Below are 15,279 nucleotides of genomic sequence, written 5' to 3'. Positions count from 1 at the left end.
AAGGCTAGCAGAAGTTGTTTCTGTAACTGCCATAAACTGCCAGTGAACGGACCATTTTTATTCAGTTTTATTGATTCATGCTTTCAGTTCTTACTCAGTTAAAAACAAGGCACATTAAATACATCCTCTTATTGCTCTATAAATGCATGCGGCTCATTCTGTATATCAAAAGTAATAAATAATGGCAGTAAAACACCAAGACAGTTATAAAAATGACAACCCAGCCTCAAACACAGTATTTAACAGTTCAGTCTAGAACAATAACTTAACAAAATACGTTAAGTGCCACATGTAAAACATGCAGTGTGCGTATGTGTATTTATACACACGCGCATGTACCCGCACTCCCCCCGTCATGCAGCTTATTGCATAAACAAAACGCCCCCTTCCACAAACCCAGCTCCCTCCTCAGAAGTCACAACACTATTTTTCCACCTGGGATCCGAACAATGCATGACAGTGACATCTACAACAACTGTTTCAGCAGTACATTCACATGGAAAAAAAAAAAAAAAAAAGAAAAAACCAGAAAAGCCAACGAACAAGAAAAGCTTTCCCAAAAACAAATGTGAAGTGATGAAATAAACGGTTCTAGAATTTTTTTTCCATGTATATATTCAGTTGTTTTAAGCAACACACACAATCTTCTCGTTACACAAGGCAGTCATACAAGATCTTGCTGTGCCATACAAAAGAGATCCATGAGAGTAAAGTGCCTAAGATGCAAAGCACATTCATATCGGAGGACACACATATAGCCAAGAAAATCCCAAAGTCACGTTCTGTGTGCAGTATTACTAAAACAATAGAACAAAATATACTTTGGGTACAAAGCAGAAAATCCTGGCTTCACAGGGAAACTCGTATTATTAATTCTTAACAGTGCCACTTACAGAGGAGTGGGAGAGGAGTTTTCTTTATACAATACAAGGGATGTTGAAGATTAAATATTTTTCTTTTTGTGGCCTAGAAAAGGTCTCATTACAATTTTTATTTTTATTTTAAATTAACAACAGTATCCTAAACCACTTCCCTCCTTACCTGGCTCCTGCTCACTGAACCAAAATAACCTGTGTATTGTACATCCATTTCCATCCAAGCCTGCAGTGTATGTAAAATCTTATTGTGTTCTTATTTGAGAAGGGTTTTGGTAATGTGAAGCTGTGCCAAACATTAGCATACTCACTTGAATAAACTAGAATATATTTCAAGAAAGTTTACAGTACCACAGAAACAAACCCTTTCATTCATAAAAATGTTTCTTATGCTGTCAAATGTGCTAACTCGTCATTCACATAGACTGTGCCTAACTTGTACAGGACTCAAAGCAAGAGTCAGAACCCCTTAACAACATCTGCATTTTCAGGCAGCTGAAATTTCAGTTAAATTTAAGTTAACATGCAAAAAATCAGTTAAAGGCATTTTACCCAATATTTCCAGAAATAAACCTGGAGAGGTTTTACCAATTGTTTGGGCTAAAAGAAATACACTAATTCACAGAATTACAGATGAGGCTTGCCCTCACTTTTTTTTTTTTTTTTCTAAGGTTTCAAAAACATTTGACTTTTTTAAAATTATTTTATTAAAAGGACTCTGCCTCTACAGCCACAAACATCTGTGCTTATTATACTATATACTAATATTCCTCAGCCTCTCCATTTCATTTAGACAATCATTTTCCCTTTTAAATACAGAAATAATCTTTGCTGTGTTATTGTGCTGATGTTTTTCATTAGTAAAAGTGGTGACAGCAGTTCAAGTATCAGATTTCACATAAGCAGAAATTCTGACCCCTTAGAACGGAGGTTTTTGAGTTGTGAACTGGTATTTATACTCAAACATAACAGAATAAGTTGATCAATAAACCACTCGTGTTTTTCCTTCCTTGTTCTACATCAGGCAAGAATCTTCCATCTGATCTTGAATTTAGTCGACCTAGCAGAAAGGCAAACAGCCAGTTGCAACACTGTTGAAAACAGATCAAGTGAGTGGTCCTAATTTTTTTATTTATTTTTCTTAATCTTTACATTAATCTGCAGAAAAATAGCCCTTTCACTTTTGCAGAAAATTTAGCGGAATGCAAAACAAGTTTCACTGTGTGACTTTGAGTTTTTAAATAAAAACTTGCGTTATCAAAACTGCCATGTTCTACATAGGACCAGTGTTTGTCTCAAACTGGAAACAGTACAAAGCGCTTCACAGCATAAAATGCCACCTGTTAGACAATGCTATTTATTAAAGGAAGCTTATTCTTATTAAGATGGGAGAAAGGAAAGCCATCCTCTAGTATTAACTGAATTATTAGTTTGGATGATCAACTGAGGTGTGTTGTAGTTTTCCAGCTTCATACTGCTGATACTTGTGTCTTGCTAAGTATAGATAGCACAGAAATAACAAAACACTCAAAAAGAGCAAAACCTACCATCAATGGAAGGTAGTATAAATAATCCTGACAGTTCTTTACTGAATTGTTCTGTTCCTTTTGTGATATTGTCTCGAAGCCAGAACATCAGCTTTCCCTCTACTGATCTTTGTTGAAGTGGACAGCCCTGCAGCTTTTAAGTACTAAAAGCATATTTACAAATCTCAACGCAATGCTTTCCTTAAAGGCAGGATTCACTTTTTCTTTAAAGGTAAAGGTGGTATAGAAGTTAATGAACAAGGCAGCACGTGCACGTGTTTGTGTGCACCCAGATCTTTCTGGACTGCATTCCAACTTCTTGTTAATAAACTTCTATGACTAAAGCATACCCAATCCGAAAGGCCACATGTTGGAGTGTTAAGAGCCGTACAGAAAATCATTAGTAAAACAAGTGCACCAGTGTATTTTTGTAAATGCTACACCAATGGACAAATACCAGTCACCTTGAACAAGCAAGGACAGTCGAAAGCACTGGAATGTTTTCAGCAGAGATGCAGCCACGCATACCCGTTAGCCGCGGCTGTGAACAGAGGCTGTGCTCGAGCTACAGCCCTCCACCACTGCGGTCCACCGGGATCACCACTCTCTGGCCCAAGTTCTCTTCGGCAGTCTTCATGAGGACAGCCAGCCGGCTTCCAGACACATGGCCCTTCTGAATGGCACTCATGAGCTGAAAGAAACAACACGGAGAGCATCCCGTTAACTTATCTGCAAGACAAAGAGCAGAGGCAGATGGTGCAGCCTCAGCCGTGCTACCACCTCCTCCACGCGAGAGATGTGCAAACATCACGGGATGTCCTGCCCCTTGGGCACCAGCACAGCTCCCGGGTAAACCATGGCTGAGCTGATTAGTTCATCCAAGAACCAGTGGCAAGTGTTATGTAGATACAAAACTGATTCTTCCACATATAAAGCAGAACTGTTGCATAGTTTCAGACTCCCCTCAAAGCTCAGCTGATATTTCTGGAAAATGTAAATAAAGTTTTGGCCAGGACTCAGTGGCAACAGAACCACCAGTTGTGACCCAATTTGAAGTAATAGTGCAGGTATCCATTAACACCATTTTTTTTTTCAGTGGCATTTAAAAAAGTAGGATAACCCATCTATTTCACAGGCTCCTCCCCCAACTTTTTTTTTTTTTTTTTTTTTTTTTTTTAAATCTGATGGAAACTTACAGAAGAACACAGTTCCTGATCCACTACTGACCCTGGACTACACCCTTTCACTCACATGCTCTTCTTTGTAGAGGTAGGGTACTTGACTTCCACAGTTCTTTCAAATCCAAATTTTTATAGACTTTTAAAAGTAATTTGCCTTTAAGTCCTTGAAACTGGACTCAGCTCTACCTTACCGAACACACACTAGCGCTAAGATTTTAGTTAATTCTTTTTTATCCCATGGATAAAGTGAGCATTAGACTTGAAATTACATGCAGTCAGCTTGTCAAAGACTACTGTGGAAAGCAATTGGCACTAACAAAATGCAATTTCTTACTCCCATTGAGTGCTTGGACTCCTTCAGATTTCTTCCCTTCTATAGGGAAGTATTATATCTGCAGCTGGACCTGCAGATAATCATTCAAAACAGGAATGTTTTGGATAATCATGTCAAAACAGGAATGATTACTCAGGAAGGGGAGGCACAGCCAGGTTGGAAAAACTTCCATGCCTTTTGGAGGCCTTTTGGTTACCCCGTGCGGCCTGAGGAAAGGCAGAGGTAGGAGGATGGGAAGCACAGACCAGCTGCAAGAGAGCAGCTACAGGCAGCAAGGGCAGTCCAGCATCGCTCAGACTTAGCATTATTCTCCCCTGCCTCCCTTCCTGCTTCTGAAGTGGTCCCTGCAGATGCTAACAAGGCTCTAGGAGTGGCGTTGCTGTTACACCTAATCCGCTCTGCTTCACAGACACTCCATGACCAGCCTTGGGGGTGGCTTGTCCAGCTATACTGCATGCTCTTCAGGGAAGAGACTGGACAAAAATATCTTAGCCCTCTGGCACTGCCATGAAAACAAAATTTTGGTATGCAAGCCTTCAGAAAAGCAATCGTTGTGGTAAGACAGGTGGTACAATGGTCAAAAAAATAAGTAGATGCCAGCAGGAGAAAATTCATTGCTAAAACTGTAAATCGGAACGACCTGTTAGTGTTAGATACGGATCAATTTGGCCTGCTTTCTATTTGTGAGACCCCTCCAAACACCAGTGGCTGCTGAGAGCGGTTCCCCACGACCAGCATTCGGGACACGCTGGCAGCCTGCAGCTGGGCTAAGGAAGCCACTTGGCATTGCTCTGCTCGCCACCTGGAAAGCAACGCCGCCACCCCGGGACAACGTGTTCCTATACTCTAATATGAAGGTCCACAAATATTTGCACACTGCTTTCCACAAGCATTCTGGCAGTACAATGTAATTACTTGAAAGTTTTCAGAGAGCAAACACAAAAGTATTGGGAGCTGACTTAACAGATCCATTAAAAAATTAAACAAACATTTAGCGTATTTTGTTCCTTCCATGGCAACCTCCTGCTAACGTTGTCACTGCACTTCCTAGCTCACTCCTGCTCAGCAGCTCCCTGCGTGCTGCTCCCTGCCCCTGCAGGAAGGGAGCGCATGGGTGCAAGCGACCCTTACTGCAGCGCCAGTCATCAGCTTTAAATACAGCTTACATTATGAAATGTTTAGGAACATTTTCTTCTCAAAGAGAAGCCAGTAGCCAAATAATTGCACAATTAAAAAATAAAAAAAAGTAACTTCGAAACTACAACAAAACAGTGACTTGTCACTTGTATTTTAGAGGTATTATGACTTTGGATAGGCAACCCCTAATGAGACTGTTATCAGAGTAAAGCAAAAAAAACAAGGCCACCACAGACAAATCCACAGCAGACATTAATTGCTGGTTGCTTTGACTTAACCACAGTGTATCCAAACTAACCAAATTATAGTTTAACACAGTCATTACAGTCAGTGGTGTAGGTTTTTTCCCCACTCTAATTGTAAGTTTTCTTATGCAAAGCGATGTAAGAGGGAGACCCTTCTCAATAGCCAGACAATCAGCTATGATTTTCTCTTATATCTCAGTAAGACGGTTCTGGGATATTATATATATATATATATCCATTTTTAAAAGTACATTCCAGTTACTCAGCTGAATTGCCACATTTTAAGTAAATAAACAGTCCTTTTTTTCTAATGCTGGACACAACCTGTGAAAATTTTCTGCATTTAGATTCAACAATGCTCGTCTTATCTACAGCTCATCTCAAGAGAGACAATTACCATTTCCTTTGCCTTGATCTTGTTTGTTTAACTTGACACAGTGAAGAAAGGGCTGACATTGACCAAAATCCCCAGCATTAATTTATCTCATGTTCGGCATTCATCATTGCCACCATGTAGGAAAGACATGGCAGTCACTTGAAATACCACACCAAGAAAAACTCTACAAAAACAAAGCTAACTGGCATCCTGCATATGCTAGAGGACCTGGGTGAACAAACATTTCAGTAGCACCTTTAATTTTCTTATTTTAAATCCCTGCAAAAAGCAGATGTACAGGTTGTCAACGTAATATCTTTCATACAAATGAAGGTATTGTTTATCAACCCAGGAGCTGAAATGGAATAATATGGACTGGATGTACCTTAACCGCAAACTTCTTTAGTACTTTCTAAGCTATTTTGAATACTTTAATCATTTTAACTGGCTTAGTTAAACGTCAGGGTGCATAACCACAATGTACCTTCTGACAGACAACTGTCTTGCTTTCAATATACTTAAGTATCATTTCTGTATTGAAAACCAAAATCAGATCTGTATTGCGGTGTACTTGGAAAATTGGACCTGTTCTTTGGGTCTAATTGTTTCTGCACAGGAATAAAATACAAGGATTTTACAGTTGCCTGGAGCTGGCTGTGTGTCATTTTTGTCTTGCAATCTGGCAAACAGCATCAATACTATCATGTTACCCAAGCATCATTTACCTCCTCTCCAACCCAGCTCTTCAGAACAGAGGGGAAAAATACCTATGCCTTTGTTTGTTAAATCTACAACTTTTTTTCAAAGAAATACCTACCTGCAGAAACTCAATGAGCTCAACCTGTCCATTTTTGTTCAGATCTACTTCATTTAGAATATCATGAAGTGTTTTTTCATCAATTTGTACACTGATGCTCTAGTCAAAAAAAGAAAACAAAACACAGAAGCGTCAATTGCATTGCTCAGTATGACTTATACCACACTGCAACGCAGGTAAGAGGCTTAAGAAAGAAACCAAAAGAACACAAGGAAACTTTACCTCCAAGACACGCTGCACATCCAGTATAGTAATAAAACCTTTCTTGTCCTTGTCAAACATATGGAATCGCTTCTTGTACCTGCAAGATAACGATTATCAGTGGGCAAAAACTATGTTCAATGGTATTAACTCCTAGCAACATAGGGAACTCTTATTTTACTTACCTTTCAATATCTGAAGGCACTAGAGTGATTTCAGAGCTGTCTGTTAATTGATCTGATTTTACTTTGTAGCCCATTTCGTAATACAGAAACTTTTTAGCAGCTTCAAGTTCTTCCTACGATAAATAAGAAAAAGCTGTCTTTATATCTGAGGAATAGTAAGTCCCTACACAGTTATTTTTAAAACTTAGTACTTTATTTGCTCTTTCCACGTAACAACAGTTTACCTAAGGTCCAACAATTAAGCAGATGGCAGCTGAAAAGTATTAAAAGAAGTTCATCTTAGTCACCTTTTAGTCTTTCAAAGAAGTATCAAGCCTAAAAAAGGCTTCTAATTACTGTGTAAATGCTTTTAGGATCACGGCATGCCTTCAGTCACATATGGAGTATCTATTTAATTCATTAAGAACGGTACTTGCAGATGAGGCCAACAAAATGCCATTTAACACAGCTGATATCACACTATTTCACTTATCTTTCAAAAACCACGAGTCTCAACATCAGGCATGTTCTTTGTTTCAAACAGTTTTTCATGGTAATAATATTAATCTGTTACCTGAGAGTTCCATGCAAGGTTTTTAAACCAAATTATATCTCATGAAGTACTGTAGAGCATGGTTCTTTTCTAGAGCTATGGGTACACCAAACAGTGTTCTAAGATAGTAATGCAAGCATCTGCCACAAAGAACATCACCATGAAAAGCCACAGCACAGATTACAAACAAGTGTAAGCATACTGAGTAATGGCTGCAGTAACAGGGACAGACTCCTAGGCACATGAATATAAACTGCTTCATCTAGCAGAGACTTGCTCTTGAAGACAGTCTGGAATAGTTTAGTTGATCTTCTGATCTTACATACTTCAGTATAAACACGCAAGTTACCCTTCAGCCCCAAACCAACAGGATGTCTACATCTAGGATTGGAGACAAAGATTTTGATGGTTTGTGGAATTCTAAATAGGGATGTAGGGTGTGACTCAATGCATGGGTATCAGGTGCCTTCATTTAAGGTAAGACATCTGAACTAAGCTCATTAACTACAGAGCAGGCACACAAAGGCTATCTCAAATAGACAGCCACTTTATCAGCACGGCAAGTAAAATGAGATGAGCCAGTCCTACAGTATGTTCGAGCACTGAACCACTGGGACAAAGGAAGCAAACAGTGGCCTTAAAAATAATTTAGGCCAAAGAATGGTAGCAAACTCAGTTATCACCGCTTTTCAAAAGACACAGCAGACAGAAAGGAGTGATACGAATTGCAAAATTCTCCTCTTCTACGATGGACCTGTTGAGAAGTGTCACTGAACATACTATCCTATTCATGTTGAAATATTAACACCAAGACTGCTTCATTTTTAGAAGAACAACAGGATACAGATCTTCACTTGCTCTCCACCCCTTGGCCGATACCAATGCATTTCACAGCTATTTTTATAAAGACTTTAGAATGAAATACACCAAGTGAATCATTCTCTCAGGAAGAAAGCATCATTGAAGTTTTCTATTCAACTAATTTAGACTGTCAACATGGAAACTACTGAAGAAAAAATAAGACTTTTAGATGAAAAAGGCCCTTTGTACCTTTTTTTTCTGTTCACTCCAGTTAAGTTCTTTGCCCATTATATCTACAATTCTTGGTAGAGCTTCCTCAGCAGCCTGAACATTCAGGAAGGCCAAGCGAGTCCGTCGGGAAATCATATCCACAGCAGTGCGGGCATATTCTTTTACACCATAGATGACCTAAATAGTAAGACAAGGGGGAAAAAACACAGGTGAGCATATATTGAATATAAATGTATAATGTAATATGCAATATATTTAATATATTTAATCATTTATCTATCTATCTATATAGAAATAAGCATGCTCAGGGGAAGTGAAGAAAATGAAAAAATCTGGACCTTAAAGGAAAGGACTTATGAAAGTGCTTTTCAGAGTGAGATGGACCTGCAGTAGAACCTGCTTGTTTCCAAAGAAATTACTCAGAGTATTAGGTAGTTTTTCTTACATACCTCAGCTTCAATATAAGGAAATTCAGACACAAGGCGTTTTCCAACAATAGGCCATCTCTTTCCTGTAACTTGGGCTATTTTGGCTACCTCAAAAGCCTTGTCACCATAGGTAGAAGCTAGATGCTGAGCCACCTGTGGAATTGAAAAATTCATTATGCTTTTGTAAGCACATAAAATATATGCCTTTTTTTTCTTGTCAGTTCTCTCATCACTAATAACAAAGAAGCTGTAGAGAGTATTAGATTTTGATCATGTGGGAGGAAACAGCTAATGCTGTCAATGGGTAAAACCAGCACTAATACTACTACATAGGTATCAATATAAACGACTAGCGATACTTCAACTCTTTTGCTACAATCTGATTGTATGTAAAGTATAGATTTTGTTGGGCTTAAGGAAGATAAGCACTAGTGTGTAATAATATTTTAAAGTAGAAAAAAAGTGAAGATTAGGAGGAAGGGAAAGAAAAAAATGTGTTTTGACAGTTTAAGAGAAAAGACAAGCAATTAGTAGGTGGGTTTTTGTATGTGTGTGTGGTGGCTTTTTATTTATTTTTTGATTTATTTGAAAAGCTATCCTTCCCCTAGTCAGATGAAAAGCTCTTATTGGTCTTAAGAGATTTAAGACACACAGTATACACACTGACACATATTACACACTATGCAGGTATTGTGTTTAGTGAAAAGACAAAACCCTCTAACACAGAAGTATCAGAGCATAAGCAATAACAAGGACTCACCTCACTTTCAAGCCCGTAGTCCTGTACCAACCTAATGTAGAGAGTAGGACTCCAGTCCTCAGCCCCTTGTAGCTGCAGCCCAATAGTTTTACTGGAACCCGCATTCAGATCATGTGCCTGAATAGCAGCATCAATGGTATCCTGTGCCATGGCACGGTAGGTCGTCCACTTCCCACCTGTAATCACACATTTCCTTCTTTATTTAGGGAAAGCAAAGGAAACCATGAAGTTGCGATGTACTACACATTTTGCATACCACATTATTCTTACCAGACTCATTTTAACAAGAGAGTCACACTGCCACAGATTGATCATTACCTGATTGTAGGAATGCAAAGAATTACCCTGTTGGAACAGAGTTTTGCATAAAATACAGTGGGGAAGCCCAAAGCCATACTTGAAATGATCTTCAGGTACCTGCTATTGTGACAAGGCCACTGTCACTGACAGTAACAACGTGATTCCGGGATATCGACTGAGTGTCTTTGGAGTTGGGGTCTGTGACCAGAGGACGAATGCCACTCCACGCTGCCAACACGTCTCCTCTTCTCACTGTCCAGAGGAAAGATCAGCCAAAATCAGTCATGAACAAATGTGTATTGCTTTCCTAAGGACTGCACCAATCAATACCATTATCAGACTCTAATCAGTCAGAGAGAAGTTCATTTTTCACACTGATTAAAAATTCACCTGAACAGGGAAATTCTGGGAACTGATCAGCCAAGACATTCAGCTGTCAAATTCTCTCATCAGCTCACCATACCAAACCCAACCCAACCCCACCTTATCACCACATCTTGTCCTTGCTTTTGCTAACAGAATAGTCCTTATGTGGCATTTTAAAAACCAAAATAACGCTCATTCCACATGGACATAACATTTGCTTTTAGGACTTTAAAGGTTTTTCTACAGCAAGTAAGTTATTTTCCCAGATTTTCCTCTTGATAGGTGATCTCTTATTTAGAGCCTCTGTCAGAAGTCCAATTGCACATTTGCACCTGGTAGGCTATAGCACATCCCCTAAGCTTCTGCCTCACCCAGATCTTTGACATTTGCTACTGCACAGCAACCCCAAATGGCCCAGCTAACTTGCCACAAACCATCTAGAAGCCCTCGCTGTCCTCACTCAGCCACCTCTTCCAGTGCTACCTTCCCAACCTTATTGTTTCAGATGCACTTTCACTCCTCACAAGAAACCTGACTAAATGGCCATTTACAGCCTGCCCTTCTCAGTCATACCCCTCTGCTTCCTGCCAGTTACAAGTTACAATCCCTAAAGCCAAACCTGACTTTTCAGAGAACTTGGAGGAACAAAACCTCAGGGCAACAAGTGGTTAAAAAGAGTCCTTAACAATTTTAGGAAAACAATCTAGCCTCTGAAAGCAACTTTTTTTTTTATTATATATATATAAAAGCATGTAACCAATAATTTAATGGAATTTTCTTGATTATTAAATTTACGATGTAAAAAATTCAACAATTTACTTTATATTGAAGCTCCAGAACATTTTTGAAATAAACTTTCAAATAACTGATAATTAAATAATAATAAAAATAATAATACTGATTTTTTTTTTTTTATTAACAGGGTGTAAAAATATCCCCCAAAGAACACAAAATAGATTTCAGAAATCAATGGTGCTCTGCCAGCATGTTTAACCTGCCAAAATGAAGTGTTAATCACAGAAATAAGATACCATATTACATTTATAAACTAATGAAACTAGAAAAAGCAGCATGCGTGACACTATAATTAAACAGTTGGAACACATCCAAGCCTGTGTAAGTTGATAACCCTGGCACTGTCTCTGGCAGCAAAAAGGCAGGTCTGCAGTGAGTTGATATGGCCAGCACAGTTGTTAATTCAATAACAGGCAATCTATAAACACTGCTAATTGCATATGTGAAAAACAGCATGCACCTAGGTAGGTTTCATTCAAAAAAAAAATTAAACACTTCATAATGCACTTCTGTAAAATACTGTGCAAAATTTCTGCCTTGTTCAGTCTTAATGTTACCAGCTACCTGTCTGGCCTACCACGCTTACACCTACTTCTGCTTAAGAAACCTAAAGGTACATTTCCTGAAAACCGTTTTTTGTGAATTTTGTAAAGTACAGAGCCACCAATTATCCATTTCAGGAATCAAGTAATCCAACATTTCCAATTGCTGGATAGCAAATTTCCTAAATCTAAGATATTGCAGTATTCCTGGAAAATAGTGTTGTTCAGATTTTTTTTTTTTAGTGCTGCTATTACAACAGAAACACAGCAGCACAAATGCTTTCACAGAACTGTTATAAAAAGTCTCACTACAAAGTAAAGAAGCCTCTCACTTTAAACAAGCACTCTGCATCCAAATGAGCCAGCATCTTACAATAAAAATGCTCTCAGCTCAGCTACTGAGGTGAACCACCATCACCAACTGATTTTTAAAAAAAAAAAAATCCCATTTCTGCCCATTATACTTCCCCCTCCAACTGAAAAACTATTAGGTATTTATCATATCATTAAGAGCAATTAAGAAAAGATGCCTACAAAATGGAGATAAAGACAAAGGTGCAAGACAAAGTCAGAACAACTTTTCCTTCAAGAAAAGTGTATTAATTCAAAAAGCATATTAATTCAATGCACTTGTATTGATGTATGACTGAACTGACCCATGTCAACAGAACTTTGCATCTGCCACACAAAAAGCCCAGAATGACTTGACTGCACAGCTGGACAGCTACTGCCAGTTAGATGAAAGGTATGTGAAATCTGAATGTGCAGATATCAACTACTTTCCATTTAAATAGTCCAAGAAAAGCAAGTATATCTGGAAAAGCCTCGTTGATAGCTCTGAAACAGATCAAGATGACGCTTATGTCCCACCAGAATCAGATGTACAAGAACCAAAGCTTTAGACAGACAGCACTGATTCAAACTGAATACTGCAGGTCCAGCCCTCCCATTGAAAACCCAGAACTCAAGGCCCTACCTTCAACATCAACACTAAGGTAGTTGCGCACTTCATTCAAAATGAAGTTTATATCTTCTTCTGTTGGTATCGGATGGGACGTAACATCAGTTGGGCTGTCCGTGGTGCCTGCAATAGTCATCTTCTCCCACGGCAGGAAGAAAATCACTCTACCATCGCTGGTGGCTGGGTCAAGCAGACCCATGTTGTCCGGGCTGAAATAAAGAAGGGACGTGAACAAGTCAGGCATCACCAGAGATCTGTTCCTGTACACCTTTAAGTATTAGAACATTATCTTTGCTCTTGGATCAGAAGATTAAAAAGTCAAATCAGATCTTGTATGCCACCGTGACCCAACTTTAAAAGGTAATCCCAGAAGACGTGAGAAATAAGGCCCTTTAATGTGATCACTGGAATCTGATTTCCTAAGGCAATTAGCAGGCCACATCCTCAGAGCAATCAGGCCTCTGGCACCTCCCATCTCCAATTATTCTTGAAAATCTTGCTACTCCAACTTCAAATACAAGGATCTGGAAACTTCAAAATAGCATTTACTTGAAACTCACATTATGGAATGAATAACTACTTTTAAAATAAATAATAAAAAAAAGACAACAACATATAACGCCACAGAGGAAAGCTAAAGCTGAAACAGTGCATGCATTAAAATGGAAGAACAGAACTCTGGCTCAGTTTCAATGGGTCTAAGTATGCAACAAGAAAAGTCTAAGACCACATATTAGTAATCCAATTTATCAATTAATTTTTGTCACCTATTTAGGGAGAAGATAAGACGTGCAAAAATCCAACGACTTTTATAACCTATATTTGCAGTAAAGGTTGGTGTAGGAGGGCAACATTAATAGCAAGAAGCAGAAAAAAATGAGAACAGAAATACTGAAGTCATAAGCATTACAAGTACATTAAAACAGTAAACTTATGATTCTACATTCTGAGTTTACCAACCAGGAACTGAAGCTCAGACTCACAAGGGATTTAGAGCAAGAAGTAAATTCCAAATACTTCCAGCTCTAGCTCTCACTATAGTGTTCATGAAGTGGGAACCATGGTTGGAGTGGAAAAAAGGCAAAAGTTACCACCTCCATAAAGGCTAATTGGATACTAATATTCAGAGACTTTTCACTCATTTCCACCAATGCTACAGAACATTTCAGTTTAATGAAATACAGTAGTTCTTCGTGCAGGAGATTTTAACTTATGTATCAGTGTTTTCTGATATAGCACAAAAATCCTCATGTATGAAAAAAACATCTTCATCACTTATATAGCACTGCTTATATTTCAGGAAACAAAAGGCATCTACAAACACTTCAAAAGTAGTTTCTATATAGGAGAATATTCAAGCTGCCTTTTTTTCTATTTGTTTTTGTTTAAAGGAAAGATGCTAATTTTGATTCTGGGTGCTGAAGTCCTCATAAAAACATCTGCAGTTTTAGCAATCTTCAGGCTCTGCACCTACTCCTGATAGCGGAAGGATGATTTAGGAAGCATATCTAAGTGCTAAGGAGCACCAGTGGGGAATAATTCAGTGGACTCAAATAACTACTAACACAATAAGCTGAAGGTAGACAGAGACCCAGTTGGATATGAATTACCTATTTAAGAGAGCTACAAGCTGAATCATTGAATATTTCATTTTTAGGAAATCTAAACTGATTACTGAAGGTAAGTTTTCAATATCTGGAAAGGCTAGGAGAAGCTGAAAATTTCATATATAGCATGTATATTAGAACATTTTTTAGATGATATTTATAGACAGCTTAGGCATACAGTTGGAAAAGTACAATTTAATAGGGGAAGTCAACACAGATTTGTGAAAGGTAAATCACGTCAGACAAATGATTACTTTTTAAAATGAAAAAGCTATTGATTTAGAGACAGGAAACTAGAGGTTTAATATACAGTATCAGAATATTCAGATAGCTTCAGACATTTTCAAAAGTATGATTTTTTTTTTTTTTTAATATGATTTAAGTAAGAACCATGAAAGAGAAACCAGTAAAGACTTAAAAATAAGTTTCACCATAACACCTATGGACTGAAGCATTTACAGTTGGGTAACACAGCAAACGATGAGAGAGGATGAAGCAGTCTTCCATATGCCAATTCACTTACCGATTTAATGGCTATCCTGGTAAGTTCCCTCTCAATCTCCTTTTGCTATGTGTATTCCATCTTAGCTAAATAACCAATGAGCCACCAAAAAAAGATTCCACAAACTGCCTGGTCCAGAATCATGCTGCTGTGTACCAGGAACCTACTGAAACCTTCTGAATCTACACATTTTTACACTCCTACAATTATGGAATTGATGTGACCACATGGTACAAGCTATAACAATATCACCCACTGTAAAATTTCTCTAGTGCTCTTTAAAGACCACTAAGACTACTAATATTAGGACTGCAAACTCTAAGATGAAATTGAAAGCAATACCTTTATATAGAGCAATAGTGGCAAACAGACACTGCCTAGGAGTATAATGCAGGCAGACCTGAAGTGTTTCTGACAGCAGACCAAGCATCAAAATACTCAGCCCTTTGTGAATAATGACAGAGCAATAGTAATAGTTAAACAGTTGACTTAAAACAACTGAAGGGGTTTGGAGCATGACTACTTTATATAAGCTTCATTTTCAAAAAGAACAGCAGCTTTATCGGACAATATGCAG

At 38.3% G+C, this 15,279-nt stretch overlaps 1 protein-coding gene across 5 annotated transcripts in view; it reads right to left on the bottom strand.

The window, feature by feature from the left end:
- Window positions 1-597: 597 nt before the first annotated feature.
- The window catches only part of GPD2 (glycerol-3-phosphate dehydrogenase 2), a 57,480-nt gene continuing 42,798 nt past the window's right edge, over window positions 598-15,279 (bottom strand). For 3 of the 5 annotated variants that reach the window (XM_032190080.1, XM_032190081.1, XM_032190082.1), the window contains exons 9-17: window positions 12,609-12,802; window positions 10,047-10,181; window positions 9,630-9,805; window positions 8,891-9,022; window positions 8,460-8,618; window positions 6,878-6,990; window positions 6,714-6,792; window positions 6,492-6,590; window positions 598-3,092 (exon numbers count right to left, since the gene is read on the bottom strand). In XM_032190080.1, coding sequence (XP_032045971.1) covers window positions 2,967-3,092; window positions 6,492-6,590; window positions 6,714-6,792; window positions 6,878-6,990; window positions 8,460-8,618; window positions 8,891-9,022; window positions 9,630-9,805; window positions 10,047-10,181; window positions 12,609-12,802 — 1,213 coding nt within the window. In that variant the 3' untranslated portion in view covers window positions 598-2,966. Of the gene's footprint in view, window positions 3,093-6,491; window positions 6,591-6,713; window positions 6,793-6,877; window positions 6,993-8,459; window positions 8,619-8,890; window positions 9,023-9,629; window positions 9,806-10,046; window positions 10,182-12,608; window positions 12,803-15,279 lie in introns of those variants that run through there. The other 2 variants (XM_032190083.1, XM_032190084.1) reach the window with 2 other exon arrangements.

This window comes from Aythya fuligula, chromosome 6 (assembly GCF_009819795.1).
Source record: "Aythya fuligula isolate bAytFul2 chromosome 6, bAytFul2.pri, whole genome shotgun sequence".
NCBI classification, from domain to species: Eukaryota; Metazoa; Chordata; class Aves; order Anseriformes; family Anatidae; genus Aythya; species Aythya fuligula.
The sequence above is the reverse complement of the archived record's forward strand: the minus strand, read 5'-3'. Positions and strand labels throughout refer to the sequence as shown.